Below are 14,443 nucleotides of genomic sequence, written 5' to 3' on the forward strand. Positions count from 1 at the left end.
TTAAATGTGGAAACCTAGTGACTTAACTAACACAGCACAGGGGAGTCAGTGTCAAAACTGGGATTAAAATATAGTGGTCCCTAAGTCTCAGGCCCACACTTGTTCCTCTCCAACAGGCTGTTTCTCATATCTCTGATGTGTCTTCCCACATGCACGCTGGCTGCTCAGTGGAGCTGCTTGTTTGGCCATAGGCAACTTTCTGGGAAGGAGTTTGTGATGAGGCTAACACCATCAGTGGCAGCGCTGCGTGGCTAAGGGAGAATGTGCATGTATGCATGCACATACGTAGGTGTGTGAGTGTGTGTGTGCGCGTGCATGCCTGTAGAAAGCCGAGATTAGCTTTCACATTTTTAGACCTTCAAAACCAGGACTGGGGTTCATGGGGATCAAAGGCTTGCCCTGCTGTTGTGCCATACAAAAATAGCACAGCCATTCTCAGCTCCAACTACTCCTTGCCTTTTGTGGTAATTATTGAGGCTGTTCCTCATTCTTGTATTTAACATGTAGGAGGAGATTTACAAAGGCCTAAAGGGCAATTCAGTGCTGAACTGCCATTGAAATTTGATGGGATGGGCACCTTAGAGCCTATTTGTGTTTTTGAATATCTCCCTCATAAATTACATTGGACTGCAGCAGACTCTGAGAACTGAGGAATACAATTACAGCTGTGGGAAATGGTTGTAATCTGCTATACAAAAGATACACATGTATGCTTATCTTTGAGAACTTGTGGAGGAAGGGAGAGATCCCAGCAGCCTAGGAAAGGGCAAATATAGCTCTTATCTATAAAAAAGGAGAATAAGGACAACTCGGGGAACTATAGACCAGTCAGTTTAACTTTGCTACCTGGAAAGATAATGGAACAAGTAATCAAACAATCAATTTGTAGGCACCTAGAAGAAAATGAGGTTATACATGGATTTCTCAATAACAAATCATGTTAAACCAATACCTAATGTACCTCTTTGACATCCTTGTGAATAAGGGAAAAGCAGTATATGTGATATATCTTGATTTTATTAAGGCTTTTAATGTTGTCTTAAATGATCTTCTCATAAACAAATTAGAGAAATATAGTCTAGGTGAACATCTTTATAAAGTGGGTGCTCATCTAGTTGGAAAAGCATACTCAGAATAATTACCAGTGGTTCACAATCAAGCTGGAAGGGCATATAGATCAAGGTCCTGAAGGGATCTCTACTGAGTCCAGTTCTATTCAATATCTTCATAAATGATTTAGATAATGTAATACAGATTACCCTTGTAAAGTTTGTGCACAATACTAGGATAGGAGGGATTGCAAGCACTTTGGAGGACAGGATTAGAATTCAAAATGGTTTTGACAAACTGGGGAAATGATCTGAAATAAGATGAAATTCAATAAGGATAAATGCAAAGTATCACAATTAGGAAGGAAAAATCAATTGCACAAATACAAAATGAGAAAGCACTGTCTAGGAAGGAATACTGCAGAAAAGGGCTTGAGAATTATAATGAATCACAACTAAAGTTGAGTCAACAATGCAATACTGCTGCAAAAAAAGTTCACATCATGTTGGGATGTGTCAGATATTTTAGGACATTGTAAGCAAAATGCAAAAAGTATTTCTTCCACCCTATTCAGCACTGATAAGGCCTCAACTGGAACACTAGGTCCAGTTCTGGGCACCATTCTTTGGGAAAGATGTGGAGAAAGTCCAGAGCAGAGCAACAAAAATGATAAAAGGTCTAGGAAACATGACCTACAAGGAAAGATTGAAAAAAATGGGTTTTTTTTAGTCTGGAGAAGAGAAGACTGAGAGGTGGACATGATAACAGTCTTCTTGTACATAAAAGAGAAATGTGATAAATTGTTCTCCTTAACCACCGAGGACAGGACAAGAAGTAATGGCCTTAAATTACAGCAAGGGAGAATTAGATTAGACATTAGGAAAAAAAACCTAACTGTAAAAGTAGTTAAGCACTAAAACAAATTATCTAGGGAAGTTGTAGAATCTCTGTCGCTGGAGGTTTTAAGTAAGAGCCAGGGATGATCTAGCTAATATTTTGGCCTACCTCCATGCAGGGGCCTGGGCTAGATGACCTATATGATTCTACATTTCTGTGATTCCATTGACTCTCTTCCTTAGAGAAGTCCCCTCCAAAAACTGAGCTGATCCAACCTTGCTTAGTTTATAGGAACTAGCAGAGTTGCTGTCCATGGTTTTACAGCATGCTTGTAGGTTAATGATTTTCTTGTAGTCATTTGAAACCCCAGGGAGGTCACAACCAGCAGCACAAATCAAACCCTAGTGTTTTATATAACAATGTAGAGCACTAGCTCTAAGCAAGACACTTAAGAGAATCATAGATTTTTAAAGCCAGAGCTTGTGTGACCTCCTGTACAATACAGAGCATAGAATTTTATCCAGTTACCCCCACCCACCCACCCCCACTCTTTAAAATAGATAGACAAGAATCAGCAAGTCTAGATCCCTAGTCACTCTCCAGTGGGCATGGATTTAAATTCCTAGTGAGATCCAAACGTCAGATTTTGAAGTAAAAAAAGCTCTGAAACTGTTGGTTTTTGTTTAAGTACCAGTGATAGGATACCAAATACAGACAGTCCCTGACCTGAAGACATACAATTCCAACAAGAACGACACACGCAACCACACAAAGTAGGAGGCCAGTGGACATAATGACAAGGACATTCTTTCCTTAAAATATATTAATATTGACTCTATACTTCTGAGCATCACAGTGAATCTTATGGAAGGATTTCAAAGAAGAGACACTTTTGACCTGTGGCACAGAGTAGGGTGGGAGTTCGGCTACAGAGAAAGATATGAACCTGTTTGAGGGGAGAAGTGTATTCAGACCTTATGCACTCTAGCATGCTGCCGTTTTCCCTCTGATGACTGATATAGCTTTCATAACTTATCTAGTTTGTTCTACCGTGAGCTTTCCGATTTTATAAATCATGATAGAAGTGATGGATTACTTGTTAAGGAGGGTTATTGTTTCAGAGGTGTGATCTTGAGCAGGGCTTCTCCAGGGTGAAAAACCCAAATTCTGCAGTGAGTAGAGCATATATTATAAACATGTTAGGCATACAGGTCTTTTCACCTCTCTCCTGTTTTACAGTAGAATGATTTGAATCAATCAACTATCCACACATGTGATCATTCTACTCCCTCACTTGGGAGTCAAGGTAAATAATGAATGAAGCATTTTAAATTAACTGTTTGCAAACACTCAAAACTTCCATTCATAACTAGGTTTATTTCTTCACCTGTCTTTCCCCTACATATAGCAAATGCACTCATTAGTCCTCTTAAAGGGCCAAATCTAATGTTTTAAACACTCAACTGACTGAAAAACAGGGAAGTGTGTGGGAAAATGTAACTGAAGCATTCCTTAACAAACAGAAATATCTAAAATAATTTTACGTACCTCTCTTAAAAATATAAACACCACACACTTTTGGAATGAAACCAAAGCATGAGAAATTTCAACCCAAAATGTAATTGTTGAGATAGAAGCAAAATGAAAATAGGAGCTTGGAATGAAAGTGCTTTCTCAACCTTAACTGTAGCCTACTAATGTGCAAAGCTATGATAACAATGTTAATCTAAACGGAAATAAATCATATATAAAATGTACTTGACTGTCATTTTAAATTATTAGCATCAATGATACATCACTCTTTTCATGTTTCTAATTTCATATTGAAACTTTTAAAAAAACCAATAAAGTATGACAACCCAATGATCTATTTAAAAAAAATATAGCTTGATCTTATTCCTTTCTCATTCTCAACCTATCAATGTGCGTAACATTTTTAGCCCTATTTTCCTGCATTTGGGGAGGAGATTAGTATTGTTACCATCAATTAGAATGATACCATAAGAAAAAATAGCACAATCCAGAATTTGTAATACAATCAGAACATAGACACTAGATGAAGTGGATGGATGGCTGATCGGTTCAAGCATTGAGCACACTGTGTTCAAGCACTATTCTTTTGAGAGCATTTCCTCCACCTTCCTTTTTTAATGTTTGTTTTTTTTCTAATTGAAATAACTAAAGGAAACAACTTGAAAAAGGTACAAGAGATGCCTCAGGATGTGCTGCTAGTTTTACCTTTCCAAAATTGGCTGTGTGATAACAATGCTGATTAGAAAATGTGCTTTAAACGTGAAAGGGTTCCAACATGAATTTCTAAAAGTTTATGGATTTCATGTTAAATAATCTCAATGTGTTTAAAAAAAAATCTGGGGGGGGAATCTTTTTTTAATGCATATCTTTTAAAAAAAATGCTGATGCTGTTTTAGGAAGTGTGGGTTATTACTAGAACCTTTCTCTTTGAAAGTGTGGTTTTCACATAATGGCATACATAAATTGGTAGTATATAACAGGAATTTAGATTTCTGAAATCATACTGGAAATGCTGGCACCCCTATTACCTCACAAGAACCAGAAATTAAACTGAGGTTTTGTTGCTATGTCAGGTTGTGTCAATGGACCCACAAGTCAGTAGCTCAATTTTCTACTTCTCTGCATCAAATATTCCCTTGAAAATCATGCATACAATCCTGAGAAATGGCAGGGAGGATGCTCTTAGAAGTGTTAAATATTTGGTTCACTAGGTCCTATCAGTAGGTAGGGGCCTGCAGGGAGTTTGTTTATCCACCAGAACGATCTCATTATAAGGACAGTGATGTAGTGTGTGGTTTACTTCATACTCTGAAGCCATTCGAGGAAATAACTGAGTGAATGGTCCCTGTATTGTGCTATTATGAGTAGCAATAACTGGCTCATATTAAAATGGAGATCAGGGAGTACAGCCACTCAGTTGAATGCAGCTCTGAAATTTCAAGGCTGTTGAATTATTCAAGTATTTTTCAATTTATAAAATAAATATGTGATTGCTTGATGGAGTGATAATAGAAATATAGACAGAGAAAAGCTCAAGCTTGAGAAAATTCTCAGTACATATTTATTTGTCATAATTGTTTTCTGCCAGCATGAATGTATGTATTGATTGTGTGATGCTGTGATCAATGTTGTCATATACAAAGAAGGATAACATGGATCTGATTTTACAAAGTGTACTGAAAGATAAAGAAGAGAAAAGCATACGATCACAGCAGAAGTGGGGCAAAATTGAGAGCGTATCTCAGTGGCACAAATAGCATTCTGTATGCTGCATTATTCTTCTGAGTAGTGTCTTTGGAGGGGATTCAGCAAAGCATGTAAGCACCTGTTTAACTTTAAGCATCTGCTTTAGTCCATCCCTATTTAGGAAGGCACTTAAGTGTGTGCTTAAGTAAGTCTCAGTGAAGTTATTAACTATGGGATATTTTTTCAAACAGAAATGTCAATTGGGTGCTAACTCCCACTGAATATTTCAATGGGAATTAGGCACGTAATTGATACTTGTGCCTTTGAAAATACTTTTGATAATTGTATAATTGATAATTTTGAAAGTACATCCCTATGTGCAGCAGTTATTTGTGCATCAGGGCATTAGTTCCCATGGATTTCAGTGAGAGTGTTCTTCAAGTAAGGCATCACCTAGGGTTTCCAACCCTCCACGATTGGCCTGCAGTCGCCAGGAACTAAATATCATCTTTAATTAAAGATTATGTCATGTGCTGAAATCTCCAGGAATACATCCAACCAAAATTGGCAACTCTATGTCACCTCATGTGAATTGTATAGAGGAATCTGAACCTTATATACCTAGAATTATTTTACTTTAACTAAATATATACAAACACTCAGTGGAGAGGAAAAACTTTTTTTTTAGTTAGCCAGATTTTCTAATCTGTTCAAATGCCTCCAGCTGTTCTTAGTCATGGTAAATGTACTTCATCATCAGATCTTTCCTGCTGTGCATTTTAGCAAGTCACCTTTTTAAGTATCTGTTAGGTATATTTGTCTATTTCTCTGTGCATATTTCTTTATCTATTGTATTACCCTATCAATATGATATCTCAAATACAGATAATTGATTGTCTGCTAAAATATCACTAACAGTAAAAGAAAAATCCCTAATGGAATAACAGAGAGACAATTCCATCTTGGCATGAGTGCTTTAAACCTTCTGTCAAAAACCTATTTTCACCTTCTCATGGATCCAGACGTATTGGCATTGCACTTGAGCAGACTGGGGTATTCCACATCTTATGGTTAACATATTTATAGTCCCTCCCAGCTGAAATGAGCTTAATGCAGCTACAACTGACTTGAATAGAAGTGTTGGTAGAGTTAAACTTGTGTAAAATTGGTGTAAAAAAGAACAAAATCAGAACAGCTCCTCCCACCCCACACACACACATTAGAAGCACATACGAAAAAGGGACAAATATATTTCCTTCAGCCTAGTGTTGACTGTGATTCTACAGCTCTGTACCTTAATGCATTATCAGTAACCAACTGAATTTTACAACTGGGTGAATTCTGATTCCATTATGCATATTTTCCTGGGTAGTTAATGTGTTTGAGAAATTATTTACTTATAGTCTAAATCTATTAAAACCAAACATCTTTTTGATATGAACTTTTGATAGGAAAAATGTGGAGTGCATGAGGGGACATGATGATATTAGTGGGGGTTCTCTTACTACTTTTACCTGTATTGAGAATAATAGTGGCTATATTTAAATGTATCCAAGTGTGTGTGTGCTTTGTTAATTTTTTGTCTCTGAACTGGCTTGTAGTTTTCTCAGGGATTATATTCTGATAATAAACATTTGACAACTTTAGGAGTTACCACGCAGGTAATCAGTCTATGTCTATGTATTACAAGTACATAAATTCAGAAGCTACACTTTGACATGATGCATTAATATGTGTCTATGTGTGGATAGAAATATACACAACATTTTTGGAAACCTAAGGGCTTGTCTGTTCTTCACAGTTATTTTGGATTAAGGTATGGTATGAATTCAAAGTGTGATAGCTATGCTGGAATAGTTTGTGAGTGGACATTCTTATTTCAGAATAAAAGTGTCCATATGGGGAACTATTCCAGTTGCTTTTCCAATAAGACAAGCCCTAAAATTGTCTTATGTTCTTCAGCTGTCCAGTGACAAGGCAGAGCATTTTTCAATAGAGGAAGATAAAATATAAATAATCCATTGATCTCAGAAAGGATCAATATGCATGAGAGAAAAATCTTGGTGTTTTTTGTTGGCTGTAAAAATACTAATCCCCTGGTGTCAGTATGTTATATGCAATGTGTTTCTGCAACCACTAACTCTATGATGCTGTTCAGCAACAAAACTCTGACATAGTGGCTCTAGTGGTGAACCTGTTATCAACTTGAAATATGAGGAAGAGTTTCATTTTGTTTTGGTTTTTTGTTGATGGGAATTATGGTTAATCATCAGGAAGCTATGGAAAATGCTTCATTTTGAAAATTGCTTTGCAGGCAAAATGCTATGCTTTCAAACTTAAACTTCACTCAGTTAGGATCTCTTCCTGCGTCTTTGTACAAAATGGGACTATTCAGCTGTGCAGCACAAAATCTTATAGACAAATCAGCGTCCAAATTTATTGTTGCATTTTCCAGTAAAACAAGGAAAGAAAGAGAGAAAATGATAAACCAACTGGTGATATCATCCATGCACTAAAGTGCCTGTTTTTGAAGGGAATTAAAATTTTAGCATTTTTTGTCCACTTAAAAAATTCTGAAATGGCAAGGCATTTTTCAGTAATGCTTCTTCCCTTTGAATATGGCATATTTTGGTAGCATTAAGTTTACTGTAAACAGAAATAATCTCATGAGGTGGTGATCTGATTCCAAATCGGGTTTATTGGTAAAGTGGGCAATGAATTTTAGCATGTATAGATCAAGAGATTTCAAAGCTCTTTTTTTACAAAGAATGGTAACTATCATTATCCTATTTTACAGATTGGAATTGAGGAGCAGGTAGATTAAAAGACTTTTCCAGAAAAAGGAGCAGAACCTAAGGTTCCTGTCAGTCCCATGCCTTTTCTTCTAGACCACATTCCTTCTCATCTGAGTTTTGACTTGAGGCTCAGTCAGGGCTAGGACTAAGATTGGAATTAGATTTAGATAGTGCAGACATTTTGAGAAGAGCTGAGAGTTGAGTTTGGCTACGTCCAAACTGGAAGGTATTCCCCATTCTCTTTTTGGATCTAACCAAGATCCAAAACATGTAGGAGTATGTGATTGATTCTGGATTTTCAACTTTAAATTTCCACTGAAATTCTAAGGATTTATTTTCAAGTTTTGCCCACCACAACTGGCAAAGTGGAATTTGGCTATACTCTCAGAGCCTGAGGGAATAGCTGGGTCTTACTTTGTGCCCTGAATTTTAACTGACAGGCTATTTCAGACCAGTGGGGGAAATAAGTCTCAAAGCTGGAAGCTCTGACTCCAACTGCCAGATGTTCAAATCTAGGCACAATCAGAAGACGCATCCTAGCTAATCCCAGTTGTTGTGACATATATAAAGAGCTATTTTCTCAAGTAGCCAGAACTCAAGCCACGTAAAACTTGAGATCAACACCAAGAAGCTTAATCAAATCCAGAAACTAACAGGAAGTTAGGAACAGTACACTATCATGAAATTGGTGCAACATGCTCTAGTCATGGTTATTCCTGTTATTTCCAAAATTACAGTAAAACTACCAAATATAAATCTGTAGTTATATTACAGTGTAAGTAATAAGTACTTAAATAATATTTGTGCTTTACAGCAAGCAGCAATAGAGTACAATACAGAAAAACTGTCTGTATTTAAGCTTTTCAGGTATTGTTTGTTGTCACAGAAATATCATTATTTCTGTATATGCAGTAATAGTTTCACTGAGCTTCATTGCAAGTAGAATATTTGTACAGCCAATTTATTTTTCATATTCCTTTAATACTACATCTCCTGAATTTTAAAAGCATTCATTCATGTAATAGTTAATAGTGTTATGTTAATAGTTCTTTTTGCACATGAGTGTATTATGCCTTCCAACACATTTGTCTAAGATCACTAAACTAGATTGCAAGTGACATAAATACATGAATTGTCTTGGTATTTTTTCCATGGGGAATTCTAAACTGAAATAAATCAAGGTTAAGTGCTCTGCATAGCTGATCCTCCATTCAACACAACAGAAATATGTAGTGGAATAAGTATTCTTCCATAGTATGTTTCCATGGATTCATCATGTTCAAGGGAGCTGGCAGCACTAAAATTGAAGGTCCTGAGAGAAAAACCAAGGCTAATAAAGTGGCATTAGAAACCAAAAGTATACAAACTAAATTAAATAGTAAAGGTCAAAATTACAAGCTGATAATGAACTAACATGAAGAAGCTGTTACCTAATAACTTCTATAATGGAGTTAAAATTTCTTAAAGATGCATTTTAATTTACTGATTATTTCTGGGTTTCCCAGCTGACAGATTTGAGGTGCTCAGTAACGTAAAGGCTGGAACAATCAGAAATGGAAATTCATTCTAAAATCAGTAGATTTGAACACTGGAAAACTGGGCATGTGTCCCTTCTAAATTGTATAAAGTTCCCATTCCTAGCCCTGCAGATTTCCAAGATATGGGACTTTAAAAAAATACATTTATGTATCGCATACTCATCTCTTCTGCAATACTGAATCTTGCCTGATCTAGTCCTCTCACAGGGATGACTTTTTTTGGTGGGGGGAAGGGACAGACACTTTGGGTTATTTGAAAATGGAACACCCTCTGGCCTCCCCCAAAATTAAATAAGGAAACTAATAAATCCATGAATATGGAATATTTCACTATATGGATGGCCATTCCTTATACACCCTGATTCTAATATTGTCCTGTACAATATTGACAATGTTGGGCAGCAGTTATACTACTATGTCATACTTTATATGTTCATGTCATCATAACATTTGACTATATATAATATATAATCCTATACATTTATAACAAATATTTATATTGTATTACTTACTTGTGGACTCTTAAAAATGATTTTTTTAAAAGTCTTTTCTCCCAAAGTAAAAAACAAAAACAAAATCTGATGTTGTACAATACATAGCAATAGATAGTAAGGCTAGTTGTAAATTTTCTAATCAAGTTTTTTGTGACAAAATTTGGGTTTTTGAGTAAACAGTTATTTGCAAGTGTCTGCTCACCTTAAAAGTTTTTGATTTTTTTTTATTGGAATACCATTTTTTAATGTTTGAGCGTTTTGTTTTGGGTTTTTTTTGGTAGAAAGACATTTTCCATGAAGTTAAAAACAAACCAAAACCCTTCTTTTTTGAGCAAATCTAATTGATAGATCCTGTACTGAGGTTACTTTGTTCATCTATATTGCAGTTATGATTGGATAGAATTAACCTTGACTGAGAGTTTTGTCTGTGCTTAGCATCTTATGAAAAATGAAGTACAGAACTACGGGTAGCAGGAACAGTAAAATACCAAACTCTCTTACATCATATTATCTCATCCCCAGCATTTTGTAGCACTGCAAGCTCAGGCATTCCTAGTAACATCTTATCTAACCTGTTCCTTCATTTATCAAGTGAGGATGCCTTGAATCATTTTTCCTAATACTCTGTCCTGCTGCACAAACACAAATAATATTAAGAACTTTTTCCCCGCTCTGAGATCTGACTTAAACTTTTCCTTTCTTAGCTTCAGGCCACTGGTCCTTGTCCTAACATAATCTGAAACTGAATAATTCCCTTCTTTCATTTATATTGTTACCTTGACGGGATTTGATTAATGCAATTCCCTGATTATGACATCTTCTGTGGCAGATGGCCACCATGTTATACTAATTTAATTCCAATATTTTATAATAATTCACTTTAAAATTACACAATAGAGAAAAAGAATAACTGCATATATATCATAGGAATGATCAAGATTTACCATAAATTCATATGATAACTCTTTTCTACACAGTTCATCTGATAACTCTTTTTCACCACTGAAAAATGGTGTTAATAGCAAAAAAGAAAAAAAATAGGCAAGTTTTGCATGGTACTTAAAAATTAATAGTGCTGCTAGATGTTCAATGGGAATGGTGTAAGATAGTGTTTTTACGCCAGCTGTGTAACTCTAAACTGCAGCTCTGATATTAGGCTGCTACTGTATTTAGTTGGCTGAAGCCTCTGTATATATATATATATATATATATATATATATATATATATACACACACATATATTTCTCTTTTTCTTTTCTTTTAGCTGATGGATGCACTGACTGGTCGGTGGATTACAAGAAGTATCAAGTTCTAGTGGGAGAACCTGTTCGTATAAAATGTGCATTATTTTATGGCTATATCAGAGCGAATTACTCTCTAGCACAAAGTGCTGGTCTTAGTTTGATGTGGTACAAAAGCTCTGGACCTGGAGATTTTGAGGAACCTATAGCTTTTGATGGAACTAGAATGAGTAAAGAAGAGGATTCTATTTGGTTTCGGCCAACAGTGGTGCAAGACAGTGGTCTTTACGCATGTGTTATAAGGTACTTTATTTTAATTTATTATACTTGAATACAGTGAAATACAATAGAATTATTGCTCTTAATACTGAAAATTTATGCTACCATCCACAGCACATACTGTTTTCAGTGATTTTGGTCTTTTTTTCCCTGATTGTGAATGTTTCATGAGTAACTTGGGTTTTTCTTGAAAATATTCAACATTTAAAATTATTTGCTGTATCATTTATAATTTTAGTTTGTAGATTTATATTCAAAATTTGAAGTATATTGATTAGTTTTATTGGACATATCAGTCATGTTACAGTTCCCTGTTTGGATGTGCATACCTCTGAGAATGCGGTTTCTAGTGTGATTGTTTGTTTACAAATACAGAATTTATTTTCTATGTTTTCTCCAATATTAACTTTGCACAGACTGATCTTTTCAAAATGTTTTGCCTGTAACTAATTCACTAGAATATTTTCATAAAGTGAATTAAAAATGGGTTAAAATGTAATCAAAGCAAACTCATTAAAAGGTTTACAGTATATGCACTCTTCTCTAACTGTCGCTGGCTCAGTCCTGTATTGAGAGCTTAGGATGCTGGGTACCTTTGAAAGGTACTCGGCACCATGTGGTATTAAACCCCATTATCACAAAATCAAGCATAGTGCTATTTCTTATTTTGGAGATGAATATTCCACTTCTTTCTGCATTTCTGATAGGTCATGCTGATGTATTGTTTCCAGCCCACAGAGAAAATAGAGACCATCTGGGCACTCACTTATCTTTTGGAAAATTACTTGAGAATACAGAATTAATTTTACAGATAAATTGAAATGATGCAAATTAAAAAATAAACCTGCTTGCAGAGGGGAATCATAGTTATTTTCACATAACATTGTGGTAATTATAGGTAAATGCTTGTTTTTATCATGTGCCCCTGTATGTGATAAACATTAAAACTCCTAGAAAACTATTATTTGTGTATCCAAATAGCCTGTATTAATGCACCTTTTAAAACAGATTTTGTTTATGATGGTTAAGAACTTAATATAATATACTTGGGATGAAATGCTACTCTTGAAACACTCACAAACTCTGCTGGATATCAACAGGAGTTCTGTGTGTGTGGATAGAGGGCAGATAAATATGACCTTGCGGCCCGAATCCTGAAATCTTTGTGTCAGGTATAAAGCCTATTAGCATTTAAAATCAGTGGAACTATTTATGATAATACGCTCTATACCCAGTAGTAACTTTTGGGGTCCAACTTTACAAACTCTTAATATATACAGGACTTCAGTGACCTTATTTGAGACTGTAATGTGAGGCAAAATAATAAAACACAAAACAGTGAATGCCTCAGTGAATCACTCAGTGAATGCCTCCTCTCCTGAATTCTCACATTATGAACTAATTGTCTGAACAACATAAGGTTACAAAAAATATCTGAGATTTTGAAGTGAAGCAGTGCAGAAAAATTCCATGAGGTTCTAGTAGCTTTTCCAAAGCTATCACTGTTAAAATAGCTAGGAAAAACAGCAGCACCATGACAGCTCTGTTACTGCCAACACCACTGAAACTACTAGAACATTCTGTGTTGCTGTCTTGTGGGTGATGCCGAGAGGCAGAGTGAGCTATAGAATCTGGAGAGGCATATGTAGACTTGTATGTAATTTTTGGCAAGAAAGACATTGGAATATGCAGTAATGACCTCTGAGTGTGTGTGTGTGTTAAGGTTCTTCCTTCTTGTTCAAAGGATCTCTAAAACAATTTCACAATGATGTGAAGCTTACTTTAGGGCCCAGTACAGAGCAGCTCAGTTAAGGCAAAGGGGATGCATAGTAATACACTCACGGTCATAGTGTGACTACTTGTACTGTATGGAGCAAGAAAAAACACTGTGCTACCAGTGAAACTTTTTGAAAAGCAAATAACTCAACTCCGAGTTCTAAAGCTCAAACATGACCTTGGTGGAGAAATCACATTTATGACTATAGCAAATGTGTTCTTACTTTAAGGAGTATTCATAACTCAGGAAGAGATCTTGACTTTGACTTCAAATTCCTTACACACTCCTCCATGAGAAATAATATGTAAGTTTGAATGCAGCTTGTCCTCTCTCTCCATCAGATATATTGATTGGCAGTACTTGAATCACATAAATGGTGTTAGGCTCCTACTCTCAACTGTATGCCACAAATAGTCTTAAGAGTTTCCCTCTTACCACATTCATTGTTGCTCTGACATTTGTGGTCCTCTACTTGCCATATGTCTTACGGGACAAAGACTCCAGTAGTGAATAAAGTCCTATCACAGAGTAGAAGAGGAGCTAAATTGCTGGGGAGGGAGGAAGTGAGTCACTGGAAAGAGTTTTTTCATGACCTCTGGAAGGAGGTTGCCTCTTGTTGTTAAAAGCAACAGAAGTAAAGAACAGAAACTGATGGTTGACATGTCCCTGGGCCATCAGAAATGCACATGGGGCTATCAGAGCAGGAAGAATAGATAAACAGGCAAGTAAGGAAGGTGAGCTTTAGAAAAACTACATACAGCTTTCCTATCATCCCAGAACTAGGAAGAAGGGGGTGGAATAGCCCAGGGTTTACCATTTGCTTTGCCCCTTGCAACTGCTCTCCTCTCCTCTGCTGGTATCCTAATCCCAGTTCTGTACCCCTGATCCTTATGTAAATAGTGAGGAAAAGAAATTTCTCAGTCTGCAGAAGAAATAAAGCAACTGGGAGACTGAATTGTGATAAGTGAAGTATATAAATGTTTAATTGCATGGTTTGGGCAGCCTCCCAAAAGAATGTGCTAGCAGAAGTGAATAATCTGATTCCAAGTAGAGTGCCTCTTCCCATTTTGTTGAGGGCAGTCCTTTGCCGATCTGACTCCCTTCACTTCACTTCAGGAGTTAAAGGTTGGTACTTGTGTGCATGTGCACACACCCCCAAATTGTCTCACTCCCCTCCTGTGCTTGCAGCATCAATCCTCTCCAACTTCCCATC

The 14,443-nt window shown here is 36.2% G+C and overlaps 1 protein-coding gene across 1 annotated transcript in view; it reads left to right on the forward strand.

The window, feature by feature from the left end:
- The window catches only part of IL1RAPL1 (interleukin 1 receptor accessory protein like 1), a 1,173,648-nt gene that overhangs the window by 614,234 nt on the left and 544,971 nt on the right, over window positions 1–14,443 (forward strand). Inside the window, exon 3 of the mRNA XM_038384565.2 lies at window positions 11,198–11,477. Coding sequence (XP_038240493.1) covers window positions 11,198–11,477 — 280 coding nt within the window. The remainder of the gene's footprint in view (window positions 1–11,197; window positions 11,478–14,443) is intronic.

The sequence above is a fragment of the Dermochelys coriacea genome, chromosome 1 (assembly GCF_009764565.3).
Source record: "Dermochelys coriacea isolate rDerCor1 chromosome 1, rDerCor1.pri.v4, whole genome shotgun sequence".
NCBI classification, from domain to species: domain Eukaryota; kingdom Metazoa; phylum Chordata; order Testudines; family Dermochelyidae; genus Dermochelys; species Dermochelys coriacea.